The 19,926-nt window shown below is 46.4% G+C and overlaps 2 protein-coding genes and 1 pseudogene across 2 annotated transcripts; 2 read left to right on the top strand and 1 right to left on the bottom strand.

Annotated features, from left to right (window-relative positions):
- Window positions 1-1,003: 1,003 nt before the first annotated feature.
- On the top strand, window positions 1,004-1,767 carry LOC105104010 (surfeit locus protein 2). The gene is given in 4 exon segments (XM_031467319.2): window positions 1,004-1,070; window positions 1,073-1,185; window positions 1,187-1,268; window positions 1,271-1,767. Coding segments are annotated over 4 exon segments (759 nt in total).
- A 1,824-nt stretch (window positions 1,768-3,591) lies between these two features.
- Window positions 3,592-8,090, top strand: LOC116157530 (uncharacterized protein C2orf81 homolog; annotated as a pseudogene).
- Window positions 8,091-14,967: 6,877 nt separating this feature from the next.
- Window positions 14,968-16,872, bottom strand: NAT8 (N-acetyltransferase 8 (putative)). The gene is given in 3 exon segments (XM_031446886.2): window positions 14,968-15,480; window positions 15,482-15,980; window positions 16,558-16,872. Coding segments are annotated over 2 exon segments (702 nt in total). The 5' UTR covers window positions 15,910-15,980; window positions 16,558-16,872; the 3' UTR covers window positions 14,968-15,206.
- Between the last annotated feature and the right edge of the window lie 3,054 nt (window positions 16,873-19,926).

The following is a 19,926-nucleotide window of genomic DNA, read 5'->3' as shown; positions in this document are numbered from 1 at the left end:
GGTACATGGGCGTTCACAGCAGCGTTATTCATAAGGTGGATACCACCACAGTGTCCATCAGGGCATGACCTGCAGATGCACAGGACCAACGGTACCACACCATTTTGTACAAGGGACTTGCGTGTCCATGGATTTTGGTGTCTCTTTGTGGATACCTTGGGACAGCTGTACTTGGAACGTTGCTCAGCCGTAGAAAGGACTGAAGTACTGACTGGCACTGCGATGTTGGAGGAACCTCACAGTATTTTGCAGATGAAAGAAACAGACACAGAAAACTACACACTGTATGATTCCTTTTCTGTGAAACGTCCACAGATGGAAAGTAGATCAGTGGTTGGCGGGGGTGGGTATGAGAATTAACCATATAAGTGCCGGAAATGTCTGGAATGAGATTAGGACAGTAGTTGCACATCTTGATAAATTTACTAAAAGTCTTTGAAATGGACCCTTAAAATGAATAGATTTTACATTAAATAAGTTATTCCTCAATACATTTTTGAACAACATAAGTTACAATTGACACCACAAAAATCAAGGATCATAAATGATCACTACAAAAAATTATATGCCAACAAATTAAACATCCTAGAAGTGGATAAATTCCTACAAACATACAATCTCCCATGACAGAATCAGAAAATAATAGAAAATCTGAAGAGATGAATCACTAGTAATGAAATTAAATCTAAACAAAAAACTCCCAACAAATAAGATCCAAGTTCAAACATCTTCACAGGTGAATTCTATCAAACATTTTAAAAAGAATAACTATCTTTCTGAAAATACTCCAAAAAATTGAAGTGCAAGAAAAGCTTCCAACTCATTCTATGAAAGCACTATCAACCTGATACCAAAACCAGACAAGGACATCATAACAAGAGAAAATTACAGGTCAACACCCCTTATGGACATAGATTCAAAAATCCTCAGCAAAATTTTAGCAAACTGAATTCAACAATATATTAAAAGGGGGCTCGGCTTCCAGCCCCGCGCCCGAGGAGCCATGGGCGAGCCGCCGCGGGACGTGCGGGCCTTCCCGCGCGAGCACCGGAGCCTGCGCCCGGAGCCCCGCGCAGGTGCTCTGCGACGGGCCCCGAGCTGCCCTGCCGCCTGTCCGAGCTCCAGGTCTACACCCGCGGCAAGAAGTACCGGCGGCTGGCCCGCGCCTCCCCCGCCTTCGACTACTGCGGAGTTCGAGCCGCACATAGTGCCCAGCACGAAGAATCCGCACCAGCTGTTGTGCAAACTCACCCTGCGGCACATCCGCAAGTCCCGGAGCACGTGCTGGGGCACACCCAGGGCCGGCGGTACCAGGGGGCTCTGCAGAAATACGAGTGTCAGAAGCAGGGTGTGGAGTACGTGCCCGCCTGCCTCCTGCACAAAAGGAGGAGGAGGGAGGACCAGCGGGATGGGGGCGGGCCGCCTCGCCCTAGAGAAGCCTTCTGGGAACCCGCGTCCAGTGATGATGGCGCAGCCCCAAGTGACACTGACGACAGCATGACAGACCTGTACCCACCCGAGCTGTTTACCAAAAAGGACCTGGCAGGGACTGAGCACGGGGACAGCACCAATGACTTTCAGACGCATAATGAGGATGAGACGCCAAGGTGCCTGAGAGAGAAGGGCCTTGGAGACAGAGCAGAGGGGGAAGTGGACCGGGAACTGGTCCTCAAGCGCGGGAAGAAGCAGTCCAGCTCATTGAAAAAGAAGTTCAAGAGTCCTCACCGCAAACCTAAGCGCTTCAGCTCTTTCAAACAGTCGGGTTAATAAAAGGTTGCTGGAGAAAACACATCCGCGAGCCTTCTGAGAATCCTCCGGGTGTCTCCCGTGTTCCATCAAGCCGCCTGCCACGCGTCCTCAGAAGTGCGGGGGGGTGTCCCCAGATCTGCTACGTCCACTCCTGGCTTGCCGCCCCCCAAAGCAGGGCTGGGGGTCTGTCCCACGGATGTCAGTGTCTCACCCCCACACCCAGGAAGCGGCAGCGACCCCGAGGGAAGAGTTCTGTCTGCATGTGGTCTTCGGTGAAGCCTAGAGGGAACACCTGGCTCACTGCGGCCCTGAGGAGAGCCCTGGCCAGGTTCCAACTGGCTGGACAACACCAGAGGTCACACTGCATACACCAAATGCCATTATTTATTTTGGTGTGTCTCCAAAAATCAAAATGTCTTCAAACACAACTAAGATATAAAATACAGCATAAAATGAGATTTATACCTAGTCCCCACATAAAGAAAAAAAAAACCCAATATATTAAAAGGGTTATAAACCATGATCAATTAAAATTCATTCCAGGGATGCAAGAATGACTCGACATCCATAAATCAATCAACATGATCCACCATGTTAACAAAACAAAGAATAAAATTTATATGAGCATTCAAAGAAATCTTGAGAAAGAACAAATCTGGAGCCATGAAGGTTCTTGACTTCAAACTATATTAAAACCTATAATAATAAGAGAGGATGGTACTAACATAAATATAGACATGTAGACCAATGGAACGGAATCAGGAGTCCAGAAATAAACCCACACATATGTGTTCAACCAATATATTTTTTATTCAATGAGGAAAGGATAGTCTCTTTAATAAATCGTGTTTGGAAAACTGAATAACCATAGACAGAAGAATAAAATTGGACCACAGTCCTATGCCACTCACAAAATTAACTCAAAATGAACTAAAGACTAAACGTAAGAATAGAAACCATAAAGCTCCTAGAAGAAAATAAAAGGAAAAAACTCTTTAAAATTAATCATGGCATCAAATTTTTGGATGACATAAAAAAGCGCAAGCAACAAAGACAAAAATAAGAATAATAAATGGGACTACATAAAATCCAAATGCTTCTGTACAGCGAAAGAAACAATCAACAAAATGAAAAGGCAACCTACAGAATGGGAGAAAATAGTTGCAAATCATGTATCTGATAAGGAGTTAATATGCAAAATGTACAAAGAACACATGCAACTCAATAGCAATAACCCAAAAGATCTGAAGACATTTTCCCAAAAAAGACATAAAAATGACCAAAAGGTGTAGACGAAAGCTGCTCAACATCACACACCATCAGGGCAACATAAATCAAAGCCACAGTGGGCTCTCACCTCACACCTGTTAGAGTGGCTAGCATCAAAAAGAGGAGAGAAAACAAATGTTGGTGAGGAGGAGGTGAAAAAGGAACCCGTGTGCACTGTCGGTAGGAATGTAAAGTGGTTCAGCCACTGTGAAAAACACAGTGGATTTTCTTCAAATAATTAAACATAGAATTATCATGGGATCCAGCAATCCCATTCCTGGGTAATAGCCAGAAAAAATAAAAGCAAGATCTAAAAGAGATGTGCGCACTCCATGTTTATTGCAGCATTGTTCACAATATCCAAGATATGAAAACAACTTAAGTATGCATCAATGGATGAATGGATAAAGAAGATGTGAGATACACATATATGTGTGTGTGTGTGTATATATATAGATATATAATGGGGTATTATTCAGCTGCGAGAAAGTATGAAATCCTACCATTGTACACCATGGATGGACTTAGAGATGCTAAATGAAGTGTCAGACAGAAGAAAGCAAGTATTGCATAATGTCGCTTGTATGTGGAATCTAAAAAAAGGCAAATGTAAATTACATTTACAGAACAGAGTGGTGATTCCTGGGGGCTGGGTAGTAGGGGAAATGAGGAGATGTTGGTCAAAGGATACAAAATTCCAGTAATAAGATGAATAAGTTCTTGGGAATCTAATGTACAGCTGGATGATTACAGTTAATTATATTGTATTATATACTTGAAAATCTTTTGTGACTCAGGGGAGGCCTGGAGACTAAAGCTTTTCTACAAACAAGAGGCAGGCAGAGGACATGAGGCAGGTGTCTATAAAGTCTCGCTCGATTACAATTATACTTGAGTTACATTTCCAGTAGAACTGACACTAATATGCAAGATAAATATCAGAAGCCCATGTTGTATCTATTGACAAAGCATAATTAAAGTCTGCAAATAGTAAAAAACTGTATAAGAAACAATTCTAAAGTACAATAAAAGATTTTTGAAATGTAATAAATACATATTTTAGTAGCAGGGATGTTAACCAAATAGTCCATAGTAGATGTATTCTTCTAAAAGTAGCACTCTGGTTCCAATGAAAAATTAACGTCATAAATAGAGTATTGGTTAAAGGAAGAATGATGTTTTTCTAATCAGATTACATGTATTTTATGGAGTGCTAAGTTCCTTAAATATGATGGTATATTATATATAAATTAGTTCAGCTTGGTGTATTTTCTGGAGGTGAAATAAATTTATATATTTTCCTTATCAACCCATTTCTTTAATGTATATGTCCTTTTTAGGACTAATTAATCTTACTGAAAAGTTTGAATTTTTTTATATAAAAATATCTTCATATTTTATTCTTAGCATCTGTATTTTGAAGAGAAGGGGGGAAAAGGCTTTGGGAAGATTTATTTTAATCCATAAGAGCAGTGTGTATTTCTTTTAGTAAACCCATTATGATCATAGTATCATCCAAAAGAAAATGTTTAGAAGGCTTTTTTCTCCTTCTATATCCCCAGGATTGAAATCATGACCCAGGTTCTCTTTGACAACTTATCATAGATTCTGTTAATCTCATGCTGTTACCAAGTCTGTGCTTGTACCGCTTGCTACGTGACAGGCCAATAAGTCACCACACAATAGGACAATAAGTCCTTGGGGCAAGAAATAGTGACTTTGTTCAGAAAGCCAGAAAACTGAGAAGATGGCAGGCTAATGTCCTAAAGAACCACCTTGTTCAGGTTTGAATACAGGCTTCTTTTATGCTACAAAGAAGGAGAGAGGTCAAGAGGTGCTGGGTTGTTGCAGACCCCCTGGTGCTGACCAGACCTCGGAGGCAACTTGGTAATCCTTTGTTCTTGCAGTTGTTCAATGATGACCTGGCCAGGATGCTCCTGTGTATCTTCAACAAGACAGATGTTGTTTATTATCAGCTCCATAACTTCTTATTTCTGTGGATGAGTGGTCACCGAGGAAGGGAAAAGGATCTTTCTGGTAATTAGTGTATTGACAAGCTAAGCAAAAGTATTTTAGTTTTAAAAGTTAAGCATGGGAGACAGAGTTTCTGGAAAGGGGATATTATGTGTACTTCAAGCTACAGGCCACATTCCTTCCAGTTGAGTGCGCCTACATGCGGAGTTAGCAAGGCTGGGCAGAGAGCAATTAGCTACAGAGCACAAAGGATAGAGTTTAAAGAAATAGATCCAGTATGGAGTAAGGTTGGTTCTTCTCTGTTACAATGCTGCTGGCATTCCAAGGTACAGTCACAACAGCAGGAACCAGAACAGTATCTCTACAATGAGAAGAGAGGCATAGGGCCAAAATATCAATGGCTGCGCCATCCTACATATCCCAAAATTCATGGCTCCCTTGGGAGACCACACTTGTTCCGTGCATTATTTGTGTAAGATTTGTATATGTTTCTTGTTTTAGACAAGATGACTAAATCTTAAAATGGTCCATCTTTTAGAGAAATCCTATCAATTAAGGGCAAAAAATAGAGAATGGGACGTCAGCTAGAATTAAAACAATACTAATGAGAAACAGAATGATTAAAATAATAATACCAATAAAACAAAAGACATAGAAAACTTCTATCTGCAGAGGAATTGAGTTATCAATACCTTTCATTAATATTAATGTAACATTGAGTGAGATGATTGTGAATTATATCAAAAGACAAAGTAGAAATGAATAAATACAGGAAGTACACAAAAAGAGATTTAAAGTTCCAAGGCTTGATATAAGCACAAATCATCACCAGAATGCGGTTAGAGCTATAATAGCCTGGGTTCAGGGTGTAACCTCAAGCAAATGCAGGTTAACTTCTGTCAAGTTTCAGTTTCTTTGTCTGTAAAATGGGCTTAGTGAGCTGTTAGGAAAATTGAATTAGCTAGGTCACTCACCCGAAAAGCGTCTGTCCCGTAGTAGGCTCTTAGTAAATTGTCCCTTTCAGAAGGTTTTTTCTTCCTATTAGACAACTTGAGGAAGCTTCCTCCTTCTCCACTCCTCGGTTTCTCACCCAGATTTGCCTTTTCCTTTCCCACAGAGAAGCAGGCCGGAGACCCCAGAGTGACCCGAACCAAGGCGGAAAAGGCCACGTCGCCTAAGGTTCCGGTGCCGCAGGGGGACATCATGCCTGGAGAGCTGACTGAGGTGGAGGCGGCGAAGCTGAGGGCTGGTGAGGAGGGTGAGGAGGTGGTGGGCGACATCGCGGAGGTACTGGTGGACCGAGTGATGGATGCCGCCTGCAAATCCTACCTGGAACGGCAGGTGGGGCTGGATCCGCGTCCTCCAGACCCATCTCCTCTCTCCCTGACCCCTGCCTGCTGGATTGAGACCGTTTCTCGCCTCTGCAGTGCATTCCGTATACAGTCGACTGGGCACGGGAGACCATGTTGCGGATGGGCCAGATGGGATTCATGCTCCGGGATGAGGGAGAACCCCACCTAGCAGAGGACCCCACGTGGGCGGAGGACAAGGAACCCTCACCTTGCCCGATTGACACCTGGGCTCGGGGAGCCGTGCCTGTGCTTCATGCGCTCTGCTCGGTGGGACTGAAGAAGAGCCAAGGCAAAGTAAGCCTGGCCCCAGCTCCTTCCCACCTCCCACCCCTGCCCCCCCCCCCCCCGCCATGTCCTTTTCTCTTCAGGGCCTCTCTGGGCTGCTCCAACTTTAGTTCCTCTGTCTCCTTCCCGACGTCATACTTCTCACCTCCCACCTCCACCCCAGTGTATTTCCCCAGGACCAAGGGAGCATGGACCAGCTCCCTTTAGGAAGATCTTGGATACAGACTCTGAGGAGCGGATGGAATCTTGGGAGCATTCTCAGGAGCTGAGAGTCACCCTGGGAACCCCACCCACCCCGAAGCAGTTTCAGGAGACAGGGCCTCGGGGTCCTTTAGAGGAACTAGACGGCCATGCGAGGGGCCACCTATCCTCGATCGCATCCTTGAGCTCGAGGAGGTGGCGCCTGCCACCAGTCCTCACCCTTCTCTGGAGTTGTCTCTGGGAGCCAGCCCCCAGGCCTCAGTCGAGAGGGCACAGCCCCTCAGCTCCCAGTTCTCCCTCAGATCTCTACTATTACACACCCAAGCCTCATGTGGCTGGAGACTGGCCGGAGCCCAAGAACGAGGAGGTGCTCCGAATCGCCCCGTGTGTGTTGGTGTCAGGCCCCTCTGCAGATGGCGCCACAGCGCTCAGCCCCTAGCCGGGTTCCTGCCGCAGCAACCCTGGCGCGCGGACCCGCGGCTCGGTGCACCGCCGCGCAGAATGGGCCGCAAGCCCGCGATGGCGCTCCTGGACCCCGCGCGCCTCCCGTGACGCTGGGTGCGCTAGCTTGCGGAGGTTCTGGTTCCACAGGCCGCGGCGCGCCCCCCAGAAGCCTACCGCAGGCGCCAGCGGGGCGAGAAGACGGAGGCCCCGACCGGACTGCCAGCCTCCAGCCGGGGGGTCCCCACTGTGGCCCGCAGCCCCAGATCCAAACTATTGCTGGGTGCCAAGTGTCCCATGGGCTTTGAGGCCAAGGCCAAGTTCCTGCGTGAGCTGGAGGTGGGCCGCAGGATACTCTCGCAGGGCCTGGGCCTCGGGGATCAGAAGATCCAGGATCCTCACCAGCGGCCTCACCCTGCGCCTCCAATTCGTGAGCCCACGTTCCATGTGAAGAGGAAGCCTTTGTTGTGGCTGGAAGAGATGAAGCTGCCTCCTCGTGTGAGTGTCTGGAACCCACACTGTGATGAATGTCAACAAGAGGACAAAGAGGACAGCACCTCTTCCCCTCCCATCCAAACGAGTGCCCCAGAACCCTAGGTGATGGCATAGCTAACGAAGAACTTAGAGCCCGAAATACTGATTCTCCCCTCCAAGAAACTTTATGCGGAAATTATATGTGAGAGAAAACAGGGAAGAAGCTGGAAGAAGCAGGAAGACGGGAGATCCACCGGACTATCATACAAGTCTGACCCTGAGTGAAGGAGAGAAGGCTGGTTAGGAGCATCTTAGGGTTCAGTGGAGTAATTTTTCCATTTTAAACCTCCCTCTCTTGTTTTGAAAGTATACAGTCTATTTCTGTTCTTTATTGTATGTATGTTTAATTTAACATTATCTTTAATCAGTATCTTTATTTTTCTTTTAAACAATACACAGATCTTAGAATTCTTCAACATTAATCATTCCCTTTGAAGCTGTATACTTTTGTAACCCGATATTTTAATTTTATTACTTCATTAATTTCACAAATCAGGTATTTTGTTATTCTCAATAGCTGATATTTGAGTCGACTTACCCATGTGTTTCATATTTCCTCTGCTCGCTCTTCTTTTTTATGTCTCAGATCTTCTGTCTGGGATTATTTTCCTTCTATCTTGAAGCATATGCTTTAGAAGTTCCTTTGATGAGGATTCGTGGTAGACAGACTTCTGAGGTGGCTCCCAAAGTCCCCACCCCCTTGTGTGCACATTCTCCATAATCTCCTCCTCCTGAGTGTGCGGAGACTCCTGAACACGATGGCAGTTCACTCCTGCGATTATGTTATATATCTGGTAAAGGAGTTTGCTGATGTAATGAAAGCCAGAACTATTTGGCTGTGTGTGTGTGTGTGTGTGTGTGTGAATAAACAATATTTTTTCGTCTACCATAGTTTTCTTCAACTCTTTCTGTTACATCTTTCTGTGTTTGAGTTCCTCAAAGCTTTCCAAGGTTTGTGTCATTCACTAATTTATTCATTAAATAAATAAGCCATTTGCAGCAACATGGATGGACCTGGAGATCATCATTCTAAGTGAAGTAAGCCAGAAAGAGAAAGAAAAATACCATACGATATCACTCATATGTGGAGTCATAAAAAAAAAAAAGAGGACACTAATTAACTCACCTACATAACAGAAACAGACTGGCAGATATAGTAAACAATCTTAGGGTTACAGAGGTGGGGGGATGGGGGTGGGAAGGGATAAATTTGTGAGTTTTGAGATTTGCAAATGATAACCACTATATATAAAAGTGGGTAAGAAACAAATTTCTTCTGTATAGCACAGGGAACTATATTCAATATCTTGTAATAACCATTCGTGAAAAAGAATATGAAAACAAATATATGTATATATATGCATGACTGGGACATTATGCTGTACACCAGAGATTGACACACTGTAATTGACTATACTTTAATAATTTTAAAAAAAGCAGTAGTTGTAACAAAATGAAGATGAATCTGTGCCCTTGACCCACAATAAAATACCCATCAATTCTTATAAATAAATAAATGTATGTGTTTGTGGCGTGTCAGCTGATCAAGACATTGTTCTATATGTTACTGTCCTACAATGATGGATAAAATAGACAAGTATCCATGAAGTCAACGGTGTACATTCTAGCAGAGTGAGAGACATAATGAACACAAATATGTCATAAAATTCCATAGGCATGAGTGCTATGGACACAAAAGAAGCTAGAAAGGAAACAGGGAGTGCCGTGATGAGGGGCTGGGGTTGAAATTTTAAATAGGTTGACCAGGTAAAGACTCAAGAAACCAGTTGGCTTTGAGTTAATCAAAGCGAAGGGTATTTCGGGTGGACCGGACCTAATCAGGTGAGCCCTTTAAAAGTGTTCAGGATTTCTCACAAGTCAGAGTCTCCTGTTCACCTTGAAGAAGCACACTGCCCCGTTGTGGAGCAGGCCACGTGGCGTCTAGTAGTTGAGGCTTCAGTTCTGCGGTTGCAAGGAGAAGAATTTTGTCAATAACCAGTGAGCTTGGAAGAGGACTAGGAGCCCAGGTGAGATTGCAGCCCTGAACGACACCTGGATTTCAGCCTGGTGAGATCCTGAGCAGAGGACCCAGCTAACTTGAACCCAGACTCCTGACCCATAGAAACCGTGAGACAGTGCATGTTTTCTTTTAAGCCACTGAGTTTGTAGCCATTCTTTATCTAGAAACAGGTCACAAATACAGGATCTAGTAATAGCAAACTCCTTCAGTTTTGTTTGAAAATGTCTTTATTTCACCCTCATGTTTTAAGAATCATTTCACTGGCTAAAGTTGACAGTTACTGTCTCTTATTCTGTTGAAGATAGTACTTTTTGTCTCTGGCTTTCATTGTTTCTGTTGAGAAATCAGATACTAATCTAACAGTTGCTTTGTGGGGAATCTGCTCTCTTGTTCCTTCTCTATACTGTAAATCCCCTTTTCTGTTTTTAAAAATAAGTGAAACATATTCATTTTATGTACTGTAACAACATTCCAATATCAGTCATCTTTGCAGGCTTGAATAGTTTATGGCAGCTTGTTTCTTTGTGTGTTTAGTGACTTTGTGCCCTCATGGTGCTTCGAGGTTTAGCTCTAAGAATGATTAGATTCCTAGGATTAAGCTACATTCCCCAGAGGAGTTTACATTTACTTTGGCCAGGTTTCCAGGAGTGCTATACTGACTTGGACCACCTTAACTTACATTTTTGTCTTGGAATTTTGGGGCCACTCACATGGTATACATTCTGCCCCCAAATTTGTGTGAGTACAAACTTATTATTTTGAAATGTAAGTGAGGATTCCCCCCTCCCCCCGCTACACCCAGAATTAAGGATGAGGTAGGCTTTTATCCTTACTGTTTCCCTCTACAGGGCCCTTTTTCTGTTTGAAGTTCACTTTATGTACATTGAATGTACACTGCAGCATTCATGTACATTGCAGCATTGTTTGCAATAGCAAAAGACTAGAAATAAAGTACCCCACTTGAAAAGGCTAGTTAATTGTGTGTATCCATGCAGCAGAGTACCCCGCAGCTGAAAAATTGAATGAGGAAGATCTCTGTTTACTGATTTAGAAAGAGCTCCAGGATATATTGTTAAGTGAACGAGTGTAAGATACAGCTGTACACAGTATGCTGCCTTTGGCATAAAAAATGGGAGGAGTCATAGGAAGAACACTCTTGGACATAAATCACAGCAATGTATTTTCTGAACTAGCTCCTAGAGTAATGGAAATAAAAGCCAAAATACGCAAATGGGATTTAATTAAAATTAAAAGCTTTTGCACAGCTAAGGATACCATCAGCAAAACGAAAAGACAGCCTACAGTACGGGAGAACATATTCGCAAATATTGTGCAAATGATGTGACTGACAAGGGACTAATTTCCAAAACATACAAACAGCTCATACACCTTAATATATTAAAAAAAAAAAACAACAACAACAAGCAACCCAATCAAAAAATGGGCAGATGACCTAAATAGACATTTCTCCGAAGAAAACATAGAGATGGCCAACAAGCACACGAAAAGTTGCTCAACATCACTAATTGTTAGAGAAATGCAAATCAAAACTACAATATCATATCACACCAGGCAGAATGTCCACAATTAAAAAGTCCATGAACAATAAATGCTGGAGAGGGTGTGGAAGAAAAAGGAATCCTCCTACATTGTTGGTGGGGGTATAAATTGGTGCAGCCTTATGGAGAACCGTATGGAAGTTCCTTCAAAAACTAAAAATAGACTTACCATATGACCCAGCAATCCCACTCCTGGGCATATATCAAGAGAAAAATATAATTCAGAAAGACATATGCACCCCAATGTCCACAGCAGCAGTATTTACAATAGCCAAGACATGGAAACAACCCAAATGTCCATCGGCAGATGATTGGATAAAGATGTGATATACATATACAATGGAATACTACTCAGCCATAAAAAAGAGTAAAATAATGCTGTTTGCAGCAGCATGGATGGGCCTTGAGATTGTCATTCTAAATCAAGTAAGTCAGAAAGACAAAGAAAAATGACATATGATATTGCTTATATGTGGAATCTAAAAAAAAAAGAACACAAATATATTCAAAGAACTGAAAGAAAAAAATATCATACAAGAATACTCTACCCAGCAAAGTTATACCTCAGTAATGAAGGAGAGATAAAAATTTTCCCAGACAAACAATAGCTGAGTAAAATCATCACCAAAGCATAGAGGATTTTCTTGGTTTTGTATAAATATTAAAATCCAAGCAGGAGTATTTAAGAACTTCTGGGGTACAGACAGTGATGACCTGGAGTCAGCATGCACCAGCTCACGAGAACGTTGTTAAATTTTCAGAAATTTTGCAAGCTAGTTTTTAAAAATACACATTTCAAAAAATAAATTATATAAACTTAAAAAAAAATTTCTTCTTTAGCTAAAATTTTTCTACAGACAAAAGGCAGCTCAAGGACATGGGGATGGAGGGGGAGTTCTGTCCTGGGAAGGTCCCATAGGGTCTTGCTCCATTTCAGAAGGACTTATCCAAAATACATAAAGAGCTTGTACAAATCACAAAGAAAATGACAGAAAATCAAGTTTTTTAACGAGCAGAAGATTTGAAGAGGCACCTCACAGTAGAAGATACTCTCAAAAGACCAATTAACTTCTGGAAGCCAAAATGGGAAACCACTGCAGACATAAGAATGACTAAAATTAAAAAGACTTAAAATTAAAAAAAAAAAAAAAGAAATGGGGGAGTAAGACTATATATTCATGTTTGCCAAACAAGAAACCAGTAACAAAGGTTATGTGCGGTGTGCAAGGAAGAAGGAATGGATGGGAAGAGGGGTGAAGAGAGGTTTCTCAGTGCACAGTCTTCACGCTGTTTTGATTTTTGAATCACGCCAATGCATTTTCTATCAAGAATAAGAACAAGACATATTTAGAAGATGAAATGGGGACAAAAGGGGCGGTGATGGAGAGGTTGCCCAGTTCCCCCTTTCTACCATTAACTCCCCACCTCCATCCCACCAACAACTTCATGGATCTCTCAGGTTGTGTTTCCATCTGAGGTTAACTGGGATAAACGTAACCCTCCAATAGCTCTCTCTCTTTACATGGATTCACTTAATATTCCTAAAAACCTAATCATGTAGACTATCACTAACATCCTCATTTTACAAAAGAGCAAACAGAGGCTGTGAGAGGTTAAGTCACCGGCCTAAGATCTCACGCAGCCAGTAAATCGAATTTGAACCCATTGTCTATCAAATCCTGGCTCTCCTAACATCCTTGTACAAATATCTCTGAACATTTGCTCTGTTAATTTTTTCATCTCTTTTGGCTACATTATTAGAAGCGGGTGCACTGGGTCAAAGAACTTGCACTTTTAATGTTTTCTTTTCTTTTAATTAAAGAATGCCAAAATGTCATTATGTAAATTTGCATTATTTTACATTTCCACCATAAGGGCGTGAGAATGCCTGAATCTTCATACGATGGATAATACAGAGCAGCAGCAAAATTTAATCTTCTCCTTAAGCTACCTGACGAAATATGGTTTATCACTATTGTTTCCATTAGCTGCTTGGCACTGAAAAGCTCAGCGACCCTCTGAGGGACCCACCGGCCCAACGCAAGGGCGCTCCCCGGCGCCTCTGCGCCGTCCGCGCGCCGCCCTCCTCTGGGCCCTAATCGTGTTCCCAAGCGCAGTGCGCACGCGCGCGCTTCGCCCCAGGCGTCCAGCTTTGTGCCTGATCGCTGTCTCCACGGCCGCGTCCGGGGGGTAGCGTTTAACCCGGGCTGGTCTTCGGGGAAGAGCAGCGTGTCCCCCGGACCCAGCGCGCCTCTGGGCCTCAGCGGCGAGAGGGCCCGGGGGGCGGGGCCTGCGGGTGTCGGGCGGCGGGGCGGGCCCCCAACTCGGGCCTGGGCGTCGGTCGCCGGTGGGGCCGGAGCCCGGCGTGGAGCCCCTGGCAGGACAGGTACGGAGGCGGCGACGCTGGCAACCGTCTCCTCCCCACCCCGTGTCGGCGAGGCTCCCGGCGGTGCAATGGGGGCTCGGCGCGCGCCCGGGGCGCAGCCGGGAGCCGGGGGCGCGGGGCGCGGGCGGCGGGGATGGGGGGCCGCGGCGGGGGTGGGCGCCCGCCTGCGTCTGGGCCGGTCCCACCCGCCCGAGCGCCCTAGCCTGGCGGTGTTCTCCCGGGGTCGGAGTGCTTGTGCCTCCCAGTTCTTCCGAAACTGCCAGGGTTCCTCTCCATTCCTGGGAGCGTCCGAGGCACCCCTGAGCCCACTTCGAGCTACAGGTTTCCTGTGGGGCACATGGTTGAGAAGTTGTGTCACACGGAAAAAAAAAAAAAAAAATCAAACCCAAAACAACATAACAAAAAAACAGCCCAAATAGAGGATTCAAGCATGGGGGCCTGGATGTGCGTTTAGTGTGTCTGTGTTTCCCACTCACTCCTGGGGCCCGCCTTACCTGGAAGGATGACCCTTGGGAAGTCGTCTTGCGCATCCTCCCAACGAAATCACTCAGACGAGGAACTCCGCTGTTGTTATAGAGGCGGTGATGTGGAAACTTGCCTTCATTTTTACAGTGAGCAGAGCAGCACGCCCAAACTGACGACTTACGAATACAGTGTGCTTAAGGTCCTGAGAGTCCAGGAGCTCTGAGGTGAAGATTGACACTTTACCTGACGCAGTGCCAAAGCCCAAGCCACGGGACGTTAAAGATAGTAGTTAACGGTAACTGTTTTCAAAAGGCGTTTTGTGCTCAAATATGTTTAGAAACTTCATGGTTAGGGTTTTCTCTGCTGTAGAATGTTTCAGTTTTCAATATGCTGATGATATTTACCTTGAACTTCCCACTGGAAGTAAACAGTATGGAGAGTTTCCCAGATTTGAATGGAAAATACTGTTTTTCTTGGGCACTGCTTCTGTTTAACATATGAAACGGTTTGGGAAATGGAGTTCCAGCATCGGCAACTCAAGATTTGGAAGGGTGTAGTGTAGGTCAGTGCTTTTTGAACTTTAGTGGCGCATGCTTATGCCTGAGCTAGCCTGCTGGAAAATGAGAAAGCCTGGACACCCTGTCACTTAGCCAACCGGACAACATGTGGAAAGGCTGAGACCAAAGGGGCTGCCCAGCCCAGCTCAGCCTAAGCTGCTGACCCACAGACTCATGAGCTAAAAAGAGTTTATTATTAATTTTTGGTTGTTTTTTATGCAACATTCTCGTGGCACTAGATAAATGAAACAGTAGCAACCCCGAAAAAGACTGAATAGAGCAGAGCCATTACATCCACCAACGCCGTCGGGTTCCCAAAGCGATTAGGTTTTTCTGTGCTGTCACGTGAGACTTCCGGGTTTGCACGTTACTGTAGTGGAGCCAGTCCTTCCTGACTGATCCACAGGAAGCAGATCACAGGCCCCCTGCCTGCCCCAGTGCCTCAGAGATCTGAGCAGAGGGGAGGCGGTAGGTAAACTGGAAGCAAGGGAGAGCGACTAGCCTGTAGATCATGGAGAAGAAGAACTGGCCCGTCTTCTGGAAGCCCACGCGCTGGTAGAGGGCCAGGGCGGAGTACTGCAGCGCACTGGTGCTGAGGACCACTTCACGGTAGCCCTGGTCCCGTGCGAACTGCAGGACCGCCCTGACCAGTGCTTTTGCGATCCCCTGACCGCGGTGCTCCGAGGCCCCACAGGTGAAACAGCTCCAACTGCTCCTTTCGCACGGCGTGCTTCTTGACAGGCAGTGCTCCCACCATGCCCACCACCTGCCCCTCGGACTCCGCCACCCAGAAGCAGGAGCCACTCTCACTGAAGTAGGATTTGCTGATGTCAGACATGTCCGTGTGCAAAGACATGACTTTACACTGGATCCAAGGGTATTTGGCAAGGAACGTCAGGGCAGCTAGGAGGCCGAGGCTGGCCATGAGGGCCAGGACCCAGGAGCCAGAGACCAGGAATAGGGCGAAGGGCCCTCCAAGCAAGAGCACAAGGGTTTGGGGCAGCTTCAGGATGTGGCGGAAGGCAGTGGGGGTGTGCTCAGTCATCCCTTCGGAGAACACGGCCACGACCCGTTTGCGGTCACTTTCCCTGTATTTGCGGATGTGGTAAGGAGCCATGGGAGGCTTCTGTGTCTGAATCTCAAAGTTCAGGAGGAGAGCCAGGCTTCCCTGTACACCTTCCCAGCAGCCTTGGGGGAGAGAGAGGAAGCCAGGTGAGTGGCCCCATCCTCCTACCTCCCAGGAGCGGGCAGCTCTGCTCAAGGATGTGTCTTTCTGCTTCTACCCAAGAGAATGTGGCCACAGCCACTGGCAGAAGGCGTCCGGTCAGAGAGACCTGCGTTTGATGCCGGCTCCGCGCGCAACCTTGGGTGTGTTACATAATCCCTCCGAGACCCACCTTCTGAAGTCGTGAGGATTTAATAAAATGACATGTATAAGCTCTGGCTGTAAGGCCTCCTCCCCTCCCCTCTCTCCCTTTTTGCTCGCTCTCCTCTCAGCTTCTCCACACATGGGGGTGGCAGCATGCTGCAGCCAAGCCTGTCCCCCACCCTTTGGTCCCTCTCCCAGGGACCGCACACTGCAAGACTCCTGTGTTTCCAAACACAAGTTTCAGCAAAGGCTCCTTCCCCCTTGATGGCAAATTTTTAGGCTGTTGAGGTGGCATAAGAGCCAAACACCAAACATGGCCCAGCCTTGAGAGCCAGAGGAGGGTCTGGAGCTCCAGGCCGCACTCAGAGCACTGTCCTTCCACCCGCGTCCTCTCACCTGCACAAGAGCCTTGAGTGTCCAGGGCAGCCTCAGCCTCACCTCTGTTCTCAGCCTCTGACTGGCATCCAAGAGAGAGTGTGCAGAGCCCGCTCCACTTCTGGGGATCAGGGCCTGGAGGGCCACCCCACTGGCTGACTCTGCACGTTCGTTAATCATAAACCCCAGGATGAAGGAGCCAGGCTGTGATAGCCCAGGCAGCCAGTTCTCCATTCTCTGATCACTGGGGGATTAGCCTGGAGTGAGGGCCGCAGGGTCTGGGACCGCTCATGGGTCCTCACGCTTGTGGACGGCCGACACTCCCCCACCATGGCAGCTCACCTGGCACCTTGGTGCGCTCTGCTGTCCACCTCGGCCCCTCCACACCGCTGCTGTGGACCTAGGGAATGCTCCTCTCCCCCTGTGCTCTATCATCACAGGCCGGAGTCCAAGTCCGCTGGCTCAGCACACAAGGTCCTTCACAGCAGGGCGGGGACGGCAGGGGCCTGGCCGTGCAGGGCCTATCATCAGGTTAAGGAGTTTGGAGTCTCTTCCAGGAGCAGCAGGAGGCCACTGCTGTGCTTTTAGCTGAGGAGAACCGTAACCAGAGATGGGGGTGCATGTGTGTGGTTCATGTGTGTTACTCTCCCTGCACATGGAGACTGGTTTGGAGGAGGCGGAAATGGAAGCATATAGCCCCCGCCCCCCAGAGGCTAGTGCAGCAATCCAGGCAAAAGAAGGGCCTCTAGGTACAGATACGCAGGTTGCTCACTGCGCAAGAACACCTTGGCAAGGAGGGCAAGTGGGGACTAGAATCAAGCCTGCTCTGCTCACCAGACGACGAGCTCTGGCACAGAGCTGAGTCTGGCCAAAGAAAAAGTCACCTTTTTCTTACTTGCTCAAAGGCATTGCTGCCCCCTGAACTGTGCGTCCGATAGGTTGTGTCTGTGTGAAGGAGGGTTGCCTTGTTCTGTGTTCACAAAGAGCCATGTAGGCCAGCAGGAGTTAGGAGAGAAGTCAGTGGCTTGGGTGTGACCTGGCCTGCTTGGAGGTACATTTTAGGGGCGGAAATGGCAGGAGTTAGTGACGCTCCAAGGATGGAGGACGGGTCAGCAATGGCAGCCAGGTTTCTGGCAGGAGCGTCTAGGAGGACACTGGGGAGAGACCAGGCTAGGAGAGAAAGATCATGACGGCCCCAGAGGTGTCATCCTGGCAGCTGGAATCCAGGGCTGGTGGCTGAAGGCTGCTGAAGCTCCAGATCTTTGGCACCCAGCAAGGCCACAAAGGTTTACCAGCCCGGGTGCTAAGCCATGGGTGTGTTACATCCTTTTCAGTACACTTTTAACATTTTCTTTAAATATTTCAATGATAAGCAAAACTAGGACTCCAAAATGCAGTCGAGTATCCTTAATGAGTCTCTAATATTAACCAGTCAGAAACCAAATGGTCAAGCTGAGGGGCCAGAGGTCTGCGATCTGTCCCTGCCCTCTCTTTCCTGTATTCTCACCCGGCTTCTGTGGCTCCCTCAACACCCATGGCCTGGGTTTACCTTCAGGCCTTTCAGCTTTGCTCATAGCCTTGAACAGTGGTGACAAGGATTTACTGACATGGAAAAACAATTGTCAAAAGAGAGCACCAAGCTGTGAAATGTTATGAAATAGTATATTTTCATTCATTTTTTGGAAAAACATAACAAAAGTAATTTATACCCAGCAGTATGCAGAGAGAAGGTCTGAATGGTTAGACCAGACGTCAGCAGCGGTCTCTCCGGATGGAGGATCTGTGGGCGATTCTGTGTAAGAGGTGAAGTCTGGGAGTCTCAGCCCAGGCTCGTGGCGCTGCTTTCAGATGATGAACCTGAGGCTTGGGGGTCTACCTGCCTCTGCCTCAGCCAGCTCTTGAGTCTAAAGAGACCCCAGTAAGATTGGGCGCTCCTACAGCTAAGGCAGGTGTGTCATTTTATTCTATTATTTTATTTTTAATTAACTATTTGCATGTGTACAATTCAGTGGCATTTAGCACATTCACAATGTTGTGTAACCACCACTTCTATCTATATAAGGCATTTTCATCGCCCCTTAGGCAGCAGGCAGGCAGTCCCTATTTCCCCCTCCCCTGAGCCCCGGGCAGCCTGCCTTCTGTCTCTGTGCACTGCCTGTTCTGGTTGTTTCGTTTAAATGGAGCCATGCAGCATGGGAGCTTTTACTTTCAGCTTCGTTCACTTCCATTTTCAAGGTTCACCCATGTTCTGCCATGTGTCAGTACTGCGTTCCTGTAACACCTTTATTGTGGTATGATTCCTGCACAGTAAACCACACATATTTCAGAGGTACAGTTTGATGAAGTTTGATAGATGTGTACACCCATGAAGCCACCACCACAATCAAGACAGCTAACATTTCCATCACTCCACACCCTCTCCAGCATTTATCTGTGGACTTTTGAATGATGGCCATTCTGACTGGTGTGAGGTGACACCTCACTGTAGTTTTGATTTGCATTTCTCTAACAATTAGTGATGTTGAGCATCTTTTTGTGTGCTTGTTGGCCAAGTATTTCATTGCTTTTTATGGCTGCATAATATTCTATTGTATGGATAGACCACATTTGTTTATCTGTTCATTCACTGGACGTTTGAGTTGTTTCCACCTTTCGGCTGTTGTGAATAGTGCTGCTATGAACATTCTGTACAAGTGTTTCAACACCTGTTTTCAGTTCTTTCAGCATAGACCTAGGAGTGGAATTGCTGGATCATGTGGTCACTCTAACAGTCTGAGGAACTGCCAAACTGTACTTTCGCACCAGCAGTGAGTCTTGTTTTATTATCTGCCTCAGCAGATACGGGTGTGACCTGAGCGCTATGCCTGGTGCACATGGAAGAAGAGACAGCTGTTAGTCACCGAGAAGTTAGGTGCCTGACACTGTGAGAAAGGGCTTTTCCTATGCTGTGCTATTTGATGTTTATAACAAGCTAAGCACTAAGGTTGATACTGATGTTTCTGTTTTACTGAGGCCCACAGACCTGAGCTAGCCCACCCAAGGCCCTATAACACATGGCAGGGTGACCGAAGCCTTGGCAGCTCTGACTCCAAGGCTTCAACATTTTGCTTTTTCCGTGCCACACGCTGACCCCGACAAGCAGGTGTCTGACAAGTGTGGTGAGTTATGGATCCGTGTAAAGCACTGGATGCCAGGAGAACCAGCTTTCCCTGGTGGGAGGCAAGATTCACCTCCAAGCCTCATCACGCCCCTGTCGTTGGTGGTCAGTGATCAGAAGTTGGCCAAATTCCAATATGTGCCTAAGGCTCTGTTCTTTCTTCAAGATCCAACTGAATGCTACCTTCTCCATCAAGATCTCTGACCCCTCCCAACCAGATGGATCTTGTATCT

Source organism: Camelus dromedarius, chromosome 15, assembly GCF_036321535.1.
Source record: "Camelus dromedarius isolate mCamDro1 chromosome 15, mCamDro1.pat, whole genome shotgun sequence".
Lineage (NCBI taxonomy): Eukaryota > Metazoa > Chordata > Mammalia > Artiodactyla > Camelidae > Camelus > Camelus dromedarius.
This window is presented reverse-complemented; position numbering and strand designations above follow the sequence as displayed.